The sequence below is a fragment of the Parus major genome, chromosome 13, assembly GCF_001522545.3.
Source record: "Parus major isolate Abel chromosome 13, Parus_major1.1, whole genome shotgun sequence".
Lineage (NCBI taxonomy): Eukaryota > Metazoa > Chordata > Aves > Passeriformes > Paridae > Parus > Parus major.
Genome location: NC_031782.1, coordinates 231,646 through 252,286, shown reverse-complemented (window position 1 = coordinate 252,286; position 20,641 = coordinate 231,646). Strand labels below are relative to the sequence as shown.

The 20,641-nt window shown below is 48.9% G+C and overlaps 1 protein-coding gene across 1 annotated transcript; it reads left to right on the top strand.

The window, feature by feature from the left end:
- Positions 1–984: 984 nt before the first annotated feature.
- Positions 985–19,463, top strand: STK32A (serine/threonine kinase 32A). Its single transcript, XM_015642170.1, has 13 exons — positions 985–1,073; positions 3,475–3,618; positions 5,806–5,861; positions 6,841–6,992; positions 8,483–8,656; positions 11,191–11,228; positions 13,145–13,234; positions 13,775–13,872; positions 14,960–15,076; positions 16,819–16,944; positions 17,906–18,034; positions 18,381–18,445; positions 18,712–19,463. The coding sequence occupies exons 2-13, from the start codon at positions 3,567–3,569 to the stop codon at positions 18,797–18,799; spliced, it is 1,185 nt and encodes a 394-aa protein (XP_015497656.1). The 5' UTR covers positions 985–1,073; positions 3,475–3,566; the 3' UTR covers positions 18,800–19,463.
- Positions 19,464–20,641: the final 1,178 nt, after the last annotated feature.

Sequence of the window (20,641 nt, the reverse complement as noted above, 5' to 3'; positions counted from 1 at the left end):
AGACATACAGAAGACCACAGGTGGATCCTCCGAAAGGTAGAGTTTGGTATTGGGCTGGGAAGAAAATCTCAGGCATCTCCTGACACTGGAGCTGTAGATAAATCACTGACAATTCCCTGAAGCATGAACACCTTATCCTACCCACCACATATGTTTTACTTTAAACCAGTTTGTTGCTTTATTTCTATGTGGCAACTGCTGGATCCCCATCCTTGCTGTAGGGCTGTGCAGGTCATCTCCCAGGACAGGAGCTGGTGTCCCCACATAGAGCTTACCTGCCCCCAGAGCTCTTGTAGCTGTGCTCACCTCAGAGCTGGGTGCTGAGGACAGATGTCCACTGGCCCAACCCAGCCCTGCAGGAATGCAGCCTCTTTCTCCCTCTGCAGTCCATGGCTCTTTATTTCAGACAAATTGGTTTAGATAGCCTGGGGGAGCCCCAGCTGTGTTTCAGCTTATTGGTTCTTCTCTAATACCTGAATATGGCTAAAATTGTGTAACTGCTCTGACTTCTGTCTGCCCTGGGGCAAGGGCTGCTCTTCCTTAGAGCCCTGGGAATCTGAGCCTGGTCCTGGCGCTGAGGAATGAGAAAAGCCAGTGTCCGAAGAGTCTGGACAGTGGGGTAGGAAATGTGGTCTCTCTTTTTACAGGATCCGTTCGGGGGAATGTGAACGGGCAGGGGAGGCAGCGTGACCCCGGCACTTGGCATCAGAGTGACCGAGGCTCGGACAGGACCCCCCCCGTCTGTGAGCTGCCCCCCGAAGCGGGTGTGGGGGGTGTTCGCACCGGCCTCGGGAGGCAGAGCCCGCAACCCCTTCCAAAAAACAAGAGGGCACGGCACGAGCCTTGTAGAAGAGAAAGGCTAACCCCGCAGCGAGGGGACACCAGAGGGCCGGTCGTTCCTCGCCGCAGGGCGGGGACAGGGCCACCTTCGCTGCGAGTGTCGCTCGCGGGGCCGCAGGCTCCTCCCGCCGCCGCCGGGACCCCGCGGGCGGGGCCGCTCCGGTTCCTCGGTTCCTGCGCTCCTCTGCTCCCGCCGGCTGCTGCCGCCCGGTGCCTGCGCTCCGCTTCCCCAGGTACGGCTGCGCTGCCCCGAGCCCCGTGTGGGGCTGCCCGGGGCTCTCGCTCGCTGCTGCCGGCGGCTCGGGACGCGCGGGGTTCGGCCGCAGCTCCGCCGCTGCCCGCAGCCTGCTGGGGCTGGGGGTCGCGCTGCCGGGGAGCGGCTGCGGCGAGGAGAAGCGCAGGAGACCCCCGGAGCTCCGTAGGAGCCGCCCGGTGCGCTGCCGGTGAAACCCGGGGCGCGTCCCGCCGTCCTTCCCGAGCGCCGCTGTGGCTGCGGGGCGGTTCGGGGTCATCGTTAGTTCCTCTGGGACCGGAGCTCAGGGTGATGTCCCTCCGGGCTGAGTCACCGCCCGGTCCCAGCTTCTCGGCGGAGCAGTGCTCGGGTAGTGCAGAGGTGGTGAGAGGAATCGTCTGTGAACCCTTGGAGACAGCCGTCCCCTCCCAAGGTTTCGGCAGTTCCCATCAGGGGTGCGACTGCTGCCCATCCCTCGGCCGAGCCTCCAGCCCCAAGCTCGGTCCCCTGCGCTCCCTCCTCCTGCTCGCGGGGCCAGCGCAAACCGCGCAGGTGGCCGCGTTCCTGTTTTGCTTTGGATTTCCCTTCATCTGCTGGGACTGAGGCGTGCTCGGCCGTGTTCGGGCGCTGCGGACTGCGGGGCTGGCAGCCGGGATTGCCCAGCTGCTGCCCGAGAAATCCCCGCTGTGAGCGGGGAGCCCCGGGAGCGCTGCGGATGCTGCAGCCGGCGGAACGAGGCTCCGACGGAGCGGGATGGGAGCGTGGGTAAAGAACCAGTAAAATTGGCCCGAGGAAAAAAATAAGTATTTTGATAATTTTGTGACTTCGCAGCGTGAAATAGTAAAAGATTAATCATTTCCATACCCCAGCTACACTTTGTAAATGTGCAAATCCTTGTAATTATTACTCAGGCTAGCTTAACTTCAAGGAGTATCTGCACTCCTTCTCAGAGCTTGTAGGTATTGGCGTATTTTCAAAAATGAGCTTGGCTCCAAACTGCTGTGCAAGGAAGTTTCCTTGGGAACCTGCGATATGGCTGTTGCACCTGAAGGTCTATTTTTACTCTGAAGAGTAAGTTTTTGGGGCTCAAAAAGATTTACTGCTGTGTAAACTAAGCCGTGGCTTTGTTTGAGGCTGAAGGCTCGATCTGTTCCTTTCAGAAGCACTGATGAGAATCGTAAGCATTTGCTGCTTCATTTGTTTTATTGCTGGATCTTGTTTCAGTCGTGAGATGGGAAATTAAGATTTTGTTTTGGTTAGCTGGAGAGAAGGAGCTGGGTGTGCAGCTGGGGTAACATGACAGACCCAGTTCCCAGTAATTCTCTTTTCTCCAACATCTTTCTTATGATTCCCTCCTTTTCTGCTTCAATACTATTTTTTTTTATTTATTTTTTTTTTAATTTAAAGAAGTAAAGTCAGTTAGTAGGCGTTTCCAAAGTAAGATCTGAGAAAATGTTCAGTGAACATACGGATGCCCTGGAGAATGCTCTGGGCTGGACCCAGTCCAGATCTTGCTGCACTCTTACTCCCTCATTTTGTTCTTTTAAGGCTTTGTACTTCCAGCAAGGAATAAAGTTGTATGTCACAGGGATGTCAGCATCAAAACCAAGCACATAAAGGTTTGCATTGCATGTGAATGCTTAAAAAGTATAGCGGCAATTGTATCTTACAGAGAGTGTTCAGGCTCTCTCACGTGTCAGTAAACTCTACAGACTTCTACACTTCAGTATTCCCAGACATGCCAGGAGACACTGGAAAATTCCTGTGCTCTCTGCTGATGGACAGACCTGTCCCTTTGCAGTGAGAGAGGAAAACCAGCCACTGCAGCCAGCACCAAGCCAGAAATCAGGTTTGCTCTTTTGTTCACAGTTCATATCTGAAAAAAAATCTGGAAAACCTGCGTGGAAACTATACCTTGATTTTACATTTAATCTTTTTGTTAAAAATATCAGAATGGTATGATGTTTTCCACAAATGAGAGACTTGTGGAACTGCTTAAATCAAAAGGTGGACGCTTTGAATTTCTTCTTCTGTAGAATTTACCCTGTCACATGACTTCAGTAGTCAAAAATGCCTTTTGATTTTACCTAGTACGTTCATTTATTTTGGATATTGGCCTCACCACTGCTAGTCACCCCTGAAGCTACAAAATACATGCTGGATGATACAGCAAACACGAGCCAGATTCTTGGATCTTTGGGTCTGCTGGTCTGTTCTTTCCCTTCCTGTAGTGCGCAGCAGTCCTGATCTGAGTGACAAGGTTATGTGTTACTGGTTTCTCCAGTGAGCTCCATTACAATGTGCTTTTCCCTGTTAGTCTTGTCCTCAGAGCAGTGAACCTCCGGTGAGACATTCACAAGACATTCGAGTGACGATGAACTTTTGCTTCCTGCCTTCTGCAGGATGCACCAGCAGGACAAGATCTGGCAGGACTGACCCACAGCAGCGCGGTACACAGAGGAGTGGAGAGTGCTGAGCCTGGGCTGAGCACATCATGGGGGCAAACACCTCCAGCAAGTCACCACCCTTTGATGGGAATGAGGATGGTAAGAACTTTTCCTGGTTGTTGTGTGGCACTGCAGAGCTCTGCAGCGCAGACTGACCGTGCGGGTGCCAGCCAGCGCCCGCGCTGAGGCTGCAGAGCCCGGCTCAGCAGAGGTGGGTGCAGGTCAGCAGCAGCAGCAGTGTGCCCGTGGTCCCTACAGAGCTGTGGCCTGATGGTGGGGTCTTTTTGCTTCCCCTCCCAGCAGCTCTGAAAGCAAGATTGTCAGCAGAGGTTTGGTGTTGAGGTGTCCCTGAGACACTGCCAGGCACCTTGGAGGCAGGGACAGAATTCTGCTGCTCTGGAGGCTGGAGAGGTCTGTTCTGGAGGTCCCAGCATAGGGAGGACATATGGTGGGAAAGTGGTGGAGCAATGGATGTTCCCATGGGTGCTTCTGGTGGCTGCCCAGCTGGGCAAGGCTGCCTGCAGGCACTGGGAGGCCAAGCCTGCAGGTTGGGTTGGCTGGAAAAGGAGTTGGAAAAGTACTGCTGGGAGCAGTACTGGAGACCAGGGTCCCTGTGCTGCCAAGATTACAGGCATTAAAAGATTGCTCCATAAATATATTTGCTGTTGTATGAGTCAGCTTGCTGACTGCCATATGGGCTTTCACCTAGGTACAACAACAACATGCATATGTAGATAAATACAGATATATAGTAATGAGCATTAAATATATGAGGAGCTGGATCAGCCGCTGTTCTGATGTTCCATGTGGTGCCACTGCCAGTCTGCAGCTGCTCAGCTAAACCAGCTCCAGTTTCCAAATTGTTAGTGCAACTGCTTGCAGTTCTTTCTTTGTTTGTCATATTTTTTCTATTTCTGTAGTGCAAAAGAAATCTGTGCTGTGAAGTTTTCCTGAAGATTTTATTCCTGGTGCATCTAAATGCTCAGTATTGGCATCTGTCATAAACAACCACTTATTCTTGCTCAGGATAATGAGCAGTTCTCTTCCTGACCACCTTCCTCAGGGTGATGTGCCCTGGCTATGGGATTTTCCTGGGAGTAGCTGGTCTCTCTGCTGGGTCTCTGCTGGGTCTCTGCTGGGTCTCTCTCTGGGTTCAGTGTTCATACAGCACCAGCTTCTGTGCCTGAGAAACACAGTGCCAGGAAGGGCCCTGTCCTGCCATCTGTGGTTCACTGTCAGTTTGTTAGGTTTCAGTGGGCCACCCTTGCATGCAGACAAGTGCAGTTCTATTCCATGGCCCTGCACGTATTTAAAGAGTGGTAGAGCATTTTTTCTCTAATTAGTAATGTTTTACTATACTGAGGGGAAAGAAAGCCAGCTGAAACAGAGATGTCCCCCAGGGAATTTTCCATTATCTTGCAAATTGTTGACCAGAGGCTATATCACCTTAGATGTCACAATCTTGTCCTCATTCTGATTTCAATTAAAATTGTAATTAATTAAGAGCTTCTGTGTACAGTAGGAAACAACACAGTGCTCCATGGCACGGGCACGTCCCACCCCCAGGCTGCAGGTGGTGGGCAGCAGTCCCATCTCTGCAGCTGTGCCACAAGGACACTTTTCCTTTGGGACCCGTGAGGGCTGCTGGAACAGCGTGAGTTATTGTAGGTGCTCCAGTGCCAGTCCTAACAATTCTTGTGTATTTTTCCAAATTTCTCTTGCTATAAATTCACTATTTTCTCTAGCACCATGATTTCTGTTTGAACTCCTTGAAGGGCTCTGTTTACCTTCAGCTGAAGTGGGGGGACAGGATTGTTTTTCTCTCAGCATTTCCTCTGAGCAGACAATTGTGCATAATAAGCAAGTGAAATGGAAAGAAAATACAATAACCAGACAGAAGATTCAAGGCTACAACGTGATCTGGTTCCCGGTGTAGTTAAGATGAGACCATACAAGAAGGCAGATTTTGTTTGTGCTGCTCCTGGGCAGAAGGGTGTGGGTAGTGTCCTGGGGGATGGCAGCCAGATGTTCCCCCCAGCTGTTTGCCTGATCTGCCATTGGCAGAGGCTGACCATGGGAACTTGCCTTTGCAGCTGAACCATAGAGGGGAAAAAAGCCCTGTTAAACACACCAAGTTTAAACAACACCCAAATCTTCAAAAGGAACAGAGCATTACTGGGGCACCCCTCATTTTTCTCAGCTCACAGTGAGAAAAAGTAGAAATAACATAATATTGTCAAATATTTGCTCAGCCATTTAATATTGAAATATTGCTCTTTCTTGCAGTTACCTTCGACCATTTTGAGATTTTGCGAGCTATTGGGAAGGGCAGCTTTGGAAAAGTGAGTGTTTTGGGAACTAATCACAGTGTGGGCAGCTGGAGATGTGACTGGGTGGAAATGGACGAGCGGGCTCCCATGAGAGTACAGAACCAAAGCCTATGCACTATCAGTGAGCCTTCAACTCCTGGTAATCAGAAAGGAATCAGAGCCCCATTCCTTATCTATTGTGTACCCACAAATCACATTAGACAAGACTAAAATTTTAAAAATGATCAGTCAAATTACATGAATTTCATTAGATTTCTGAATAAGCATTTTTTAATATTTCTCATCAGATCAACACTGAACGTCACGATACATTTTTGATAAAGAACTACAATCAACATGAAATTCTGCAAGGTTTTTTAGCACATCATGCAATGTGCTAAATGTTTCTCTGGGAGGCACAGTGCTTGTTATTAAGCATCAGGTTCATCCCAAACCCCTGAACCATTCTATAAACAAAACCTGTTTTCTTCTGCGCTCTCACAGGCTCTGAGGCTTTCCTTGAAGTCATGTTCTGTATTTGGTGACATATGAGAAAGGTTAAAATTCAAAGCCCAGTACCCTTTTAACAAAGCCCAAGACTGACTGTGAACTGAGTGACACTTCTCAGCAAAGTGAGGATCAGGTGCTGGCCCCAGTGTTTGACCTGTAGTTCTGTGGTGCAGGGGGCTTTTCCCAACAGTAACTAGTGTGGGAGGGATGGACGTGGTGGTCAGTGAATGACATTAAACAAAATGTTGGCTTCTCTGTGATTCCCTGTCTCCCATGTTGTGATGATAAATTCCTTCCTCTCATCTTCTCTCGAAAATTTCTCTTTGGGTGAAATTCCCAAGAGGTTCCCAGGGAGTGTCCAGTTTGCAGCACTGGTGGAGGGAGTTGTGCCCTGGCAGTGTGGGCACTGCCAAAGCTGCTGGAAAATACTCATGTCACTGGGTTTTACCTGCCCACATTTGCTGACAAATCATCTCTGATTTATCCCTGATTGCTGTCCTAGGTCTGTGTGGTGCAAAAGACTGACACCAAGAAGATGTACGCCATGAAATACATGAACAAACAGAAGTGTGTGGAGCGTAACGAAGTGAGAAATGTTTTCAAGGAGCTGCAGATTATGCAGGGCCTGGAGCACCCATTCTTGGTTAATCTGTGGTAAGATGTGGCTCCTTGGCTCGCTGGTTGAGTCAGCACAGTCAGTTACAGACACCTTTGAGACCAGGTCCTCTTCATCTTCTTCAAGACTGTCTTGGGAGCAGCTGGTGTGTTCCACTGACTGGGGCTCTTGTTTCAGGGGAATCCTGTTTAGTTAAACAAGCAGTTATCTGCCTCGTGCCCCCAGACAGCACAGGAGAGCTTATTCATGTGTTCCTTTGCAGTGCTCCTCCAGGCAGGGACTGCCTATTACCATAACCCCACCTGTATTTAAAGGAGCTCTTTGCAACCACCGTCAGCTCCTGGCAGCGTGGAATCGATGGCCAGGCAGGGCTCTTTGCTGGCTGTCCCTTGACATCTCTTTCTTCTTAATTTTATTAGGACACCAGTAACATTCCAAGGGGCATGAGCTCACACACTGCATGATAAAGCGGCCGATATCTTCTCATTTCAGTATTCCTCGAGGGTGGTGGGTAATTACATTTATTGGAAATTTGATTTATTTTTAGAATAAAGTAGAAAATATCAATGCTAAACACACATTAAAAAAAAAAATAGAAAGACATTGAATATCAAAAATCTTTGAATAATTCTTCCTTTTTGAAATCTCCAGTAACCTGAGTGCAGTTGAGTGAACTCTTGGTCTTTTGCTGCTGTTGCCATTTATGGTTGTTCTCACTGGGGTATGAATGCTAAAGGTGCAGCTACACTTCCCATATCACATCTCCAAACTTGTCTTTCCTACTTGAACACAAAGTTGCAGGCAAAGCTCACTCAGCAGCTGGGGACTGACCAGTGTGTGTGTATGAAGAGCTCTGTGCAGAGCAAACCATCCACGTGTCCCTGCTTCTGTTCTTGCCATGCCATCCTTGGCTCCAGGATGCCTTTAGTGTTCCTGGGGCTTTCCTGCTCTCTGAGTGATGATACACAGGCTACAAGCAGTAGTCTGGCTTGTGCTGCTGGCCATCACATCAAGCAATCAGTGTGTTGATAAGGAAAAATCCCTGAGGAAAGGGCTCGGAGCTGGTTGTCAGCCCCTCTCAGAGAGACACAGTCCCTCAAATGAGGTGACTCATAGGGGACCAGCAGAGAGCAGCTGCAGCCCTGCTGTGCTGAGCACACAGGGTCACAGACAGACTGCTGCCGTGCCAGCAGGCACCTGACAGAGGGACCTCCAGTGCTGGGACCTGCTCCAGGGCTCCTCTGCCTTGCTCCTGGGGCCACCTCCCAGTGCTGCTCGGAGAAGGCAGGATGCCCATCCCGAGTTGTTCATACAGCCTGCTCTGGCTCTGTTATGGATCTCAGACTAAATCATTGTCATCGCAAATGTGACAATAGTGGGAAACAGAGCATGGAAAGGTCATGAAATTGTGATTTCCTGAGTGAAAAATTCCAAGAAATTATGAGTATTCCCAGAAGTACCGCACGTTCCTTTATTACCTGTCATTTTTCAATGCTACTGTCCTTGAAGCAGGTGTGTGTTGTTTTAGGTACTCCTTCCAGGATGAGGAGGATATGTTCATGGTGGTCGACCTGCTGCTTGGAGGGGACCTGCGCTACCATCTTCAACAAAATGTGCGGTTCCAAGAGGGAACTGTGAGACTCTTCATCTGTGAGCTGGTGCTGGCCCTTGACTACTTGCAGAGCAGGCACATCATCCACAGGTCAGCCAGGCCGCGGGCTGTGCTGTGGGCAGGCTTGTTCCTTCTTGATGGGAAACAACAAAGAGAAGCTGAAGTGATAAACAACGTACTCTCCCATGTGTGTTTGCTTTTATGTGAAACACAAGGCTTCCCCAAGAAAAGTATTTCATGTACAGCAGAGACCATCTGTCCCTCTGGGGTAGCTGTGAAATAGGATATTTGATTGTCCACTGATACTGCAAAAATTTGTCTCTGATAGGTTTTAATTAGCTGTAGCTCATTAATATCCATCCTGGTCCAGGAAGGGTAGGTGTCAGCTTGGTAGGTGCTCATGCTGGAAGGTGCCTCCCTTTGCCCCTCTCTCTGTATTGGACCAAAACATGAGGACGGGACTCAAATACAGGTTTTTTTTTCTGCATGAGATAAATCCCCTTCTAGAAGTGCTGAGAGTTTCTTTTTGGCTACCACAGTTTCTTATGGCCAGTGAAAAAATGCATGAGCTCTTCCCATACCATTGTAGACCTGCAGAACAGCAGAGGTTTCCCCTGGCTGGGCAGCAGGGTTTTTGGCTCTGGATGCAAAGAAACACAGATTTTCTGCTGGTGTCATGGGCAGCACAAAGCTCGGGGGCCCAAGAGTTTAGCCAAGTTAGCTGCTGTCAGGGAGGATGAACAGGGAGGGATGGTGAGGGTCAATAACAGCAGGGAGAAGGTTACTTCCTTTAGAAACATCACTCCAGATGAGCATTCTCGTGCAGTGTGCATGAATTATGCATGGAAAGCGTAAAATGGAAGCGGTCCTGGTTGTTAGTGGGGAAGCCACGCGGGGGTGAGGAGCTGGTGAGGGTGAATCCCTGCTCCTGTCCACAGCTGCCATGTCCAAGGAATGAGCCCTCGCCTGTCCTGCAGCCACAAGAGCCCTGAGCTGTTCTGCTCTGCTGCAGTCAGGGCCAGGCTCTGGGGAGAGCTCCCACCTCCTCAGGGTCTCCTCTTTCACGCTGCTTCTTCTGTGCTTCACTCTGTTTATCACACTTCACATGCATGGATCTTTGCCCCAGTGTGAATAGGAGTGGCAGAAACTGCAGGCGAGCTTGCAGTCTGCTTTTCACACAGCTGCATGTGTTTAAGGTAAATCAAGCACAAGAAAACGTGTATGGCAGTAAAATTTGCGAGTTATTTAATTAACACTGTAATCCAGTGGGATAGTATTCGATTGATAAAGTGATTCAACTGAGTCAATTACACTGCAACAGCTGTAATTTGGAACATCAGGAGACAGGAAAGCAATGGCTTTGTTTGGCTGAATAAAGCTGTGCAGAGACAGCAAACTCAGTCTGTAATTATTTCCCACCTAATGTAAAAGAAGGGGAAATATTAATAACTTTTAAGTTAGGAAATTATATAACCAGCTTATAAAAAAGAAGTATACAAACGAACAATAACCAAAATTATCTCTGGTCATTGTTTGCATCTTGAGAATGATCTTGCTGTTCGGGTGTAATTCCATAATTCTGTACGCCAGACAGAGGGAGATCAGAAACAGCCACACTAGAAATTAAAAACAATAATAGTTAAAAAAAAAAAAAACCCAAAAAACAGTTCCACTGTGCTTAGGGGGAAAATCAACCTGACGCTGCCCTGTGCTCTGCTGGTGATGCCTGTCCCTATACTCACCTGCATGATGGGATGGCACCGGGAAGATAACCAGTGTTCATAACCCACTGGAAGTTGTTTCAGTGACAAGATGTCAGAGAATTGTAATGCTATTAGATGACAATTAGATATATTGTGGGTTTTGATGCCACGTGGCTTGGAGAACTCAAACTGTATCTTAAGGATTGAATTCTTAAAGATAAAATCCTAAATGTGCTCATTTCTTCACCTGGAACTCCTGGGCCTGGTGGGAATCTCCAGCTGGCACAGGGTTACTGCACCTGTTGCCTGCCTCCTGGCTGGGACCTTTTCTCTCTGGAGCATCAGCTGGCCAGGTGCTCAATGGGGACTGGTGTAATGAGCTCATTAAAGCCAGGTAATGGCTTGTAAAGTCACTCAGGTGGACACAGTGGCTGTATCAGAATACCAGGTGTACATTTTCTCCCGTCGGTCCAAGTGTCTCCCTACAGCATTACCATAGGTATTATTTTGTGGGGTCCTTTTACTCGGGAAAATGAGTGCGTTACCCGCATTTGTATCTAGAACAAAGACGTTAAAATAATTCAATTTGTACTGAGTACATGGGGAGCCCGTCTCAATAAGGCACTGAAACAGATGGAAAAGTAACAGGAGGAAAATGAGAAAAAATACTAACCTAAGTGTGAGTGAACAGACCTGAGAGCTGCTCACCCCAACCCCTGCAGCCGGTGCAGCGTCCCCACTGCTGCTGCTGTTTGATTTCTCTCTCTCTCACCCCCAATCAAACAGGAACCTCAGAGCTAAGAAGCCCGAGGCTCTGAGGGTGCAGTGCCTGCCAGCATCCCAGAGCCTGGCCTTCCCTGGGCTGTTTCCTGTCACTTCTCTGGGCTAATGGCTGTCTCTCCTCTGCTCTTTTTTTCTCAGAGATATCAAGCCCGACAACATTTTACTGGATGAGCAGGGTAAGTGCCAGCTGCTCTGTGGGCACGCACGTGTATGAACGCAGTCGGAGACAGGAGATGCGAGCTGTAGTCTCGGTGCTTGCTGGTGCCATCGTTTGGTGTTGCTTTCTCCCTCAGCCTAACTGTGAACAGGATCATCCCTTCCTTTTGTGCTCCATTTGCTGTCTCTTGCTTTTTGAGCACCAGTGTTTTGTGCCTTCAGGGCACGGGGCACCCTGTGATCCTGTGGTGTCTCTGGGGTTGCCTTGGTGTTTTAACCAACACCTCCTTTGGCTGACTGACTTGGTGGTGTCCTTACAAGGCACTGCAGGGACCTTTTGTTTGGTGCTGCTTGGGGTCAGTAGCCCAGCACACCCAATTTTAACATTTTCTTGGTTCCTGTTTAAAGCTTTCTCAAAATGCATCATTTGAAGGGCAATGCTTGTGTCACTGCAGGAAATAATGTGTGATGTGCACAAACAGAATTAATTATGGTGCAAGAGATAAGCCTCGTTCGCATATTTATTTTTTTTCCTTGAGCATTTGGCATGGGGAGGGAGCTCTGAAGATTTGGGGCTGATTGCGTTATAAACATTGCTATCAGTTTTTCTATAGTCTTTCTTGGGCAAAACTCTTGGCTATATCCTTGCATGGCTCTTTAGTCACATTTTTTTCCTGGAAAAGATCTGGCAATGAAAAGTTGTCTGATATTTATTAGTTTGTAACTCATTAGAGAAACATTTTGTTAGCTCTTTTTTTTTTTATTATTATTATTAAATGCAAGTAACTGGCTTATTGTGAGAAATCTTCATTAACAGCTAGAGCAAGGTGCTTGCAGAGAAGAAGTGCAGGGAGGAGGCATACCTGCATGTGTTACGACTTCAGAGGCTGTAGCAGAGATGCTGCAGCTCCCAAGGGAGGCACTGCCCGGCTCTGACCGGGTGTGTGTGACCAGGGTTGCCTGGCAGCACTGAGCCCAGGCTTGATCTGTTTGCATATCACCTCTAATTTCAGAGCACTGGTTGATTATTTATTTAGGAGCTGGCAGCAAAGTTTGGCTCCAGGTGCTGGAGCCCCTGTCCTGCCTCGCTCAGTCTGTGTTGCCCTGTGGACAGACTGTGGAGAGCCCTGCCCTCCCTGATGTGTCCCTGATGTGTCCCCTGGCTCCAGACTGCCCGTCTCACGGGGGCTGATGGTCACTTCTCACTGTTGGAGGTTTTGGTGACCCATCACCATTCTCCCAGACCTCTGTGCCCCTCAGACCGGGATGACACGGCTTTCTGAGAGGAGCTGGGGTTACCATGGCCATGGGAACATAGGTCAGCACACCCTGAAGAGGAGAAAAAAGAGAGGAAAAGTCTCTGTTCATCTTTGCAGCTTCATTCAGCCCAGGAAGACACAAGCTACTAACTTCTACAATGACACCACCACAATTCAGGATGAGTTTTGGGTCTATTCTCTGCTCACTGATTTTTTTAACTCTCTCTTGCAGAGGTTTCAGAGTGTTTTTTCTGGGGACATACCCTGGACTCCAGTGTCCCTTTCTCTGTGACTTGTAGTATTCCTTTTCTTCATCCATGGCAGCAAAGGTTTGGCTTTTGAGGCATATAGAAAGCTTTGGACACAAACAGAGTACATTTTTTTTCCCCAAACTGACCCTAAAATATAGGAACACTCAAAACAATCATCACTGAATTACTTTTCGGAGAGCTCTTCTATTTTCTGGTTCCCCAGAGGGAAAGTAAGGGGATATTTGAAACAAGAGATGCCTGCTAGCAGCCTGCAAGCTGAAGTATTTTCTATCAGTTCTCCCACCAGATTTTTTTTTACCTGGAAACTCCTTTCCACAGGGTATTTTTCTTTATGTTTCTGATTCAGAGCTATTTCTTGTGTGAAATTAAAGCCAACCCCGTTACACTTTCGCCTCTGTCTTTCAGGACACGTGCACATCACTGATTTCAATATTGCCACGATGCTGACCAAGGACAGCCCTGTCACCACCATCGCTGGCACAAAGCCCTACATGGGTGAGAACCACTGGGAGTTACACGTCCTCCAGTCACCATCTGGTGGGCTGGGGGGGACTGCTGTGCTGGGACACAGGTGGAGACGTTTTTGGTTAGAGTTGGGATTCTTCTCTTCCTGATCCACATCCAAACATACGCAGTTTGAAGCGAGGAGCACCCTGGAGAGGGCATACAGGGTGGGGACAGGATCCCTCCCCAGAAACGCCTCAGTGGAGCTGGGGAATGTGCGTGTCCCTCTTCACGGGGGAGACTAAGGGATACTTAGGCCACCTTACGCCCAGATTGAGTGAATGTGCTTATTCTGAAGCACATTTACTATGAATGGTGGGCAGCTCCTGTGTCAGTGAAAGGAATTTGTTCTTTTTGGGCTTTGGAGGGCAGAGAAGCGCAGAGAGTTTCATGTGGAGAGGACGGTGGTGCTACTGAGTGGCCCTGGTGCAGGGGCAAGGCAGCACGGGAAGGGCATGGGTCAGATGTTCTGCGTTGCTCATTTCCACTTGGGATTGCAGCAAGGCAGTTTTCCCCCCCTGTATTTCGCAGCACCTGAAATGTTTAGCTCCACAAAACCCACCAGCTACTCCTTCGCCGTGGACTGGTGGTCGCTGGGAGTCACTGCCTACGAGCTGCTCCGAAGCCGGGTATGTGTGTGGCTCTGCCCTTGGACATGCCTGGGGTGGGTTGATGCTTTACAGCAGGGATGAGACAGCCAAGCTGAATTCCAGGCTTCAGGAATTATTCTTATTCAGCAGCAGAGATCGCATCTCCACCAGGGTTCTTGTGATCATGGCTAAGAGCTCAGAGAAGCTGCTGCAATATGGAACAGCGCCTTGTGGCAGTTCCCTGCTGTGGCTGAGGGGCTCTGGGTTGCTGTAGGTGAGCCAAGGCAAACATGCCACAGCTCCTGAGTTTTGGGCTGCAATATCCTTTACTTGGAGCTTCTATCCAGCGAGGAAAAATAAAACTTGAAAAAAAAAAAAAACTTGCTGCTATTGTAACAAGACTGAGCAGTTGGAGCAAATGATGGGAAAAGCCCGATCTTTGCCTGTGCCATCAGGGCTCTGCTGCTGTCTTGGGCAAGGTTGAGAGCCCTGTAGATAGGCAAATACATCAGTGTTTTGAAAGTGTTGTATAAAAAAGTGGGACAAAAATTTTAAAATGACATTATTCTAAGCAAAAGAATGTAATTTAAAGAGGAATGTTTAAGATCTTGTGAAGCTTGGAAGCTTCTTTCAGTATGAGTATGCAAAACACGGTTTTTAAACTGTCTTTTTAAACTCTATCATCAGTCTTTGCAGAAGACATTTTGATGAAGAGATTTTTTTCATTTGAATTTGTGTCTCAGCTTTAAGGAATTGGTTTAGCAGACATTGAGGAGATGTGGCTGTCTGACCTGTTGGGTAACTGGAGCAATGTAACCCTCCATAAAAATCATAGCTTTGTGAGATAAAAACGCTGAAAAGACCAAGCAAATTCCCTCTGGCTGATAACTCTGACTTCTGGGGTTTGCCCCTGCCTGTTCTGCCGTTAAATGCCCAGTTATTAGCACAGTTCTTACTGACATTTCATTTTTTCAAATGAGCCATGGTCACACAGGGAGCGATGTCCCACGGGAGGCTGGGGACCGGACAGCGAGAGAGACAGCGTGAAGCTTCTGTCTAACCAGATTTCCCAAGGAGTTGGAAAAGCAGAGAAATTCAAGTGCTTGTCTTGTGGCGTTTCCCACAGAGGCCGTACCACATTCGGGCCAGCAGCTCCTCGAGTGAAATGGCGCGCGTGTTGAAGACGGCGGCAGTGATGTACCCGGCCGCCTGGTCCCCGGGCGTGGTGCAGCTGATCAGGAAGGTGAGGGGGCTGGAGGGTCCCAGCGCTCCTGCCACCCCCAGCCCCTGCCCTAGGTGGGGGGAAGCCCTTGCAGACGGTGCCCAGGCCAGTGTCAGTGCCTTGGAGAGCGGAGATAAATGTCAGCCGCACCAGGTGACGGTCCAGGAGGACACCGGCAGCCTTGGCTTCCGGAGTTCCTCCATCACTTTGCATTCTGGAGTTAACTGACTTAGAGGCAGCTACTGATACACGTGTCAGTAAATTTAGCCCAAAAATTAACGTTTTTTTCATCCTCAAGAAACATTTTTTTCCCGATAATGGAAAGAAGTGTGGACACTGTCGTAATCCTTTGATGCCATGTACTTTGTGCACCGCTGCATTTTTTTTAAAATTTATAAAAATTTTATAAAAATCGCTTCAAAAGCATTACTGAAATAATTTTGAAGCTGAAAATACCATTGGAAATGAAGCCATACCTTCAGCAAACGAGGGTATGGCTTAACAGTGGCAGCAAAACTGAGCACTTAGCCTCAGCATAGCAGCACCAGCAGCAAATTTTAGGGAAGCATGTAAATTGTTTTTTAATTTCAAATAAGTGTGGGCAATGAAGTAGTACTTAATGCAGCTTTCAGCTGTTTTTTGTTCCAAATAACGTATCTATGTATTCTGTCATTTCTGATGAAATAGACGGTCAAACATTTTAACAGAAAGAGTCTGTCAATTCGTTGATGAGACAGAATCACGGTGTATTTTCCAGGAAGAAAATTGCAGAATATCTCCATTTGCTGAAAATTCAATGAAGCCAGTATTTCATTGAGCCTAACAGTAATACAGGAATATTTGTTGCAGATGTCCTATGTGTTGTTACGCTGGCAGTTTTTTCCTGGACCACAGCAGGCCGCAAGCCATGGAGGCTCCCTTGTGAATAAATAATACAATGTCACAATTATTTAAATTTCCCAGCACTCCTTTGCATCTGGCTTAACAGCTGCATGCATTATATATGAAGCCAACTGCGGCTCCTTCCTGGCTCAACCATCCCCTGTGGATTTCTGGATTTATTACCGGCCCAGGCAGGTGTTTGTCCTCGCTGGAGCTGGCCTTAGGCTGGAGCCCAGAGCTCTGCAGAGGGAGCTGGGGACAGTGCTGCTAGCTGCATGAGGAGGGCTGGGAGGGTCACCTTGCCAGTACCTGCCCCAGAGGGTTTGGATCATCTGGTTTTCCCGCTGGGTTTTAGGCGTGCATGGTGTCAGGAGTTCATGCGATGTATAATCTTTAAAAGAGACAAGTTCAACTCTTTCCTTCCACAGGATCCCTACAGCAAGGTTAAAAAAATTATGAAAATGAGCAGTGTGAAGGCATACTTTCACACTGGAATATTACTTTAGTAGAGTGAGAAAAGAAGATGTTTTACTGATCCAGTGTTAAAAGGAGAACACAAACACCTGAGTGTGGAACTCCCCGTTCCAAACAAATGTTTTTGTTTTTAACATTGGACAAATTGTTTGATGCCACTGCACTGTCTCATTGTCTGCTCCTACGGTGGGGATAAAAGTAATTCGTAAAAATGGAAATAAACAGAGGCAGAGCCTGTGAGCCTGTGGCATCCCCTGGTGAAGGGACTCCGAGCCAGAGCAGGAGAGGCAGGGGTCCAAATGCCAGGGCTGACGCGGTGTCCCTGCACCATGTGTCCTCAGCTGTGCTCCACAGAATGTGTGCCCCGTGGGGATGGTCTCATCTCTTCCCTTCAATTCTTGCTGCAGTTGCTCGAGCTGAACCCTGAGAAACGTTTTTCTCAGCTGAAGGACATCCAGTCCTTCCCGTATCTGTCTGATGTGAACTGGGATGCTGTTCTCCAGAAAAGAATAATACCAGAATTCATTCCCATGGTAAGGCTATTTGAGTGTAAAAGGTTCCTCACACCCAGCACTGGGACATGGGATGTTCTGACAAATTTCCATTGAAGCATCAGGTGTCAGAAGAGGAAAAGAGAGGCCAGGGCAGAGCTGTCTCTTCCCAGAGTGTGCAGCAAAGAGCAACGGAGGGAGACCATAGTATAGGTGCCCCAAAACAGATATGCCCCGTTTGTAATGTTCCTGGAATTTCTGGGTGCAGAACTGCAGCTGAGTGTTACCTGTGTGGGATGGACAGTGCCTGTGAGCCCTCCTGTGCTGACACATGCTCTGAGCAATGCTGCTCCCCACACCCAGACACCCAGTGCACCAGGACAGGCTCAGCAGCAGCCTGGAGATCACCCACCATCTTATGGGAATTGTTTTCTCCTGTAATGCCTCCCCCAGCAAGCTCATTGTTAACAACAACAGCAAATAGTGCAGACACTAGATTAGTGTTTCTGGGCCTTTTAAAATTAAATTAAAACAGCACACAAGTAACATAACCCTTGTGGAGAATAGTCCAACTGCTCCAAATGGTTTTCAGCAGAAGTTGGGCTAAACTATGAATATTTGTTAATTGTATATCTGCTCTTGTTGCTGGGTTTCTCTGTGGCAGGCACAATTCTGTGTTGATTGGAGACCAGTTCCACTGGGTTGTTGTGCTACTCTCAGAAAGGCACAACCCAACCAGGATCCTCATCCTCATTGCCACTCCAAAGCAGCCAAAGGGCAGAGTAGAAGCAGGAGTGCAAAAGGAGCCACTGAGACACCTTGGATATAGTCCCTAGCTGAAGGGAGTGATAAAGTATATGAGGAGCATAGCCAGTGCTCTTGGCTGCATGTGCAATTATAATAAGTGCATTTTTTTTACAAAATTCAGCTCCCAGATGCAGTCCAGGTCATAAGAGACTCCTTAGGCTCTTATCACATACGGCCACCTCTCTCTTCCCTCCAGAAAGGCAGACTGAACTGTGACCCGGCCTTTGAACTGGAAGAAATGATCCTTGAATCCAAACCACTTCACAAAAAAAAAAAGCGCTTGGCTAAGAAGGAGAAAGACACAAGCAAAAGCAATTCATCCCAGGTAAGAGCAAGTGGGTACAGCCGTGTGGTCAAGGAGGTCTTTAATTTTTCAATGATTGCCATCTAGCAGGACCACAGAAAACTGAACAGAGTATTTTTTTCCCTTGTGACCAACTTTATTCCTAAAACTCTCCCCCATCTTCCCTGTGGTGAAAGGCAGAATGTGTATTCACTGGTTTACTGCAAGAGAAGAGCCCTAATGCCTTTCTCCCCACTGCAGGGCCAAAGATGCTCTGTGCCCAAACATATTGCCATGTCTCATCGAAACCGTCCTCGTAATTTCTCTTTTCTGTGTCACCTGTGAATTTATTTCTTATCTCTTATATTTTTCTGTTCCAATGTGAAAGGCCAGCCACTTCCAGAAGCACCTGGAAATGCTCCAGAGGGACTTCATTGTTTTCAACAGAGAAAAGTAAGTTTTGATCCAGAGGCAACAGAAGAGTCACTGACCCTTGCCAATGCCTTTGACAGTTTTTGGGGGCCCAGGGCTGGGGGAGCTGGGGGTGCCCCGGGGGCCCTGTGTTAGAGGAGCTTGGGGCACTCAGGGCTGGAGGAGCTGTGGAGTGGGGGGCAGCTCATGCCAGGCAGTGGGGAGCTTCGAGGCAGCTGTGCCTCTGTGGGATCTTGGCACTGCCTGGGCTTTCCCTCACAGCTCAATCATCCTTTTCTATCCCCAAGGGTAAGACCCCACCATGACAACGACCAAGAGACCATGACAAAAACTGGAGGCCCACACAGGGAAGACAATCAGAACAACAACCTCTGAGAACAGCTCAGACCCTGCAGGGGACTTCCTCATGGGACTGGGGCTCACCCACTCACGCACCTTCACAGTGTCAGGCCATGGACTTGTCTTCTGCTGCTGGGACCCTGCCAGTAGCCCAGGGCACAGAGGAGAGCCGGGGCATCCGCTCCCTCAGCTTTCCACCCCACAGCGTGGAGGGAAAGGCTGTGGGGGCTGCCTTGCAATTCACCACACTTGGTTAGATTCAGAGCCGCGTTGTGCTGAGGGTGCCCACCAGGGCCACGGCCCTGCCGCGCCTCAGGGCTCTGCACAAGTTGGCATTCCCGCACGGATGGGCTCATGGCTGGCTGCCCCGGGGGAAGAGGTGGCTCCCGGATGCAGAGCTTTCACCAACACGCTGTGACAAAAGCGGCCTTTGCTTACGGCTCCTTGGCGGGAGCTCCTGCAAACATTCTGAGGGTGGGCACAGGAGGCCAGGGACGAGCTCCTTCCTTGGCTGGAAGGAGGCAGCAAAAGTTTCCTGCCCATTTAGCACTCTCTCCATGGGCTGGCATGGTGGGTGGTCAGTGTGCAGACAGATGTGGACACCAAGCATAACAACCAGGTGCTGGTGAGTCCAGATGCTTTACTAGTCAAGCCTGAAAAATACATTCACCACCATATTAAACTGCTGCAGCTCACTGAATCGGATGGGTTTTGGCTTCCAAAACCAGAGGGGAATTTGAATGTGTATTTTGAATCTCTCTGCCACTGAAATCACACTCGATTTAAGCAGGGACTGTCTTCAGGAACAACTGCACTGCTGCTGTGGTCTTGCCAAGACTGAGATTGGCCAAAGCATTGCTACTGCGGTAATGCTGAGAATGATGCTATTATTTAAATGCTTTGACGGGCCTGAAGTTTCACCTCCTTATTTGACATTTTTCCCATTCTCAGCAATGCAGTGAATGCATGATGAAGTCTTTGCCTCCCATTAACCCAGAGGTAAGCGCCCTCTCTGTGCCATGTGCCTCTGCAGTGGTTGGCAGCGGGAGTCCCAGCATCGAGCAGTGCAGTTGGTGCCTAAAAACAAGCTGTACTTTGGTGTCTTCCATGTTCTGGCCCCTCCTGCAGCGGTGGGGGCGGGTGTCCCACCCCTGGCTGCTCCCCAGCTGGCTGCCAGCCCTGCAGGGCCCCTCCCAGGGTGCCAGGGCGAGGGGAAGGGGCTGGCAGCACGGCTGCAGCATGTTCCCTGCTCCATGTGCTGCAGCCTCGCCACCCGCGTGCACAGCCACCAGCAAAGGCCACCCTGTTCCGCCCAGGGAGCTGTGAAGCTGGAGCAGAATTAGTTCATCGGTAGGTGGGTATTGGAGTCTTCAATGAGTGTCCCTGTCATGGGAAAGTCACCTTTTCCTGCTCAGTCACAACACTCCTTTCCCTGCTCCATCAGATGGTGCCCCAATTACTGGCACAGCGTGCTTGCTCTCCCCTCTTCCCCTGCCATGCTGCTGCAGAAATACCTCTCCACTGGCTGGCCAGAAAAGCCCCCAAAACAACTGATGTACTTAAATGGAAAGAACATGGCATATTTAAAAATTCCCCAAAAATTCTACAACCATCTCTCCATTCCTCTGTAACAGAGGCACAATCTCAGCTTAATCTCCACCAGGCAACAGGAAAAAGCCTTAATTTATTGATGGAAGAACTATCACAAAGCTTGTAAGTACGCCTTCCTCACTCTGGCACAACTTGAGGACTGTGGCAGGGACAGCTTGTCCTGCCCGAGCTGCAGACATGCAAAAATAAGTATTTCAAGGTCAAACACTAAAGAACAGGGAGAAAAGTGTATTTGTTTAGCATACCCAGAGCTGACCTTTAATTTTT

Excerpts from the sequence above, each read along its gene's own strand:
- STK32A (XM_015642170.1), top strand. The coding sequence starts at position 3,567 with ATGGGGGCAAACACCTCCAGCAAGTCACCACCCTTTGATGGGAATGAG. Across the intron at positions 3,619-5,805 it reads CTTTGATGGGAATGAGGATG|TTACCTTCGACCATTTTGAG; the intron begins GTAAGAACTTTT and ends TCTTTCTTGCAG. Across the intron at positions 13,873-14,959 it reads ACGAGCTGCTCCGAAGCCGG|AGGCCGTACCACATTCGGGC; the intron begins GTATGTGTGTGG and ends CGTTTCCCACAG.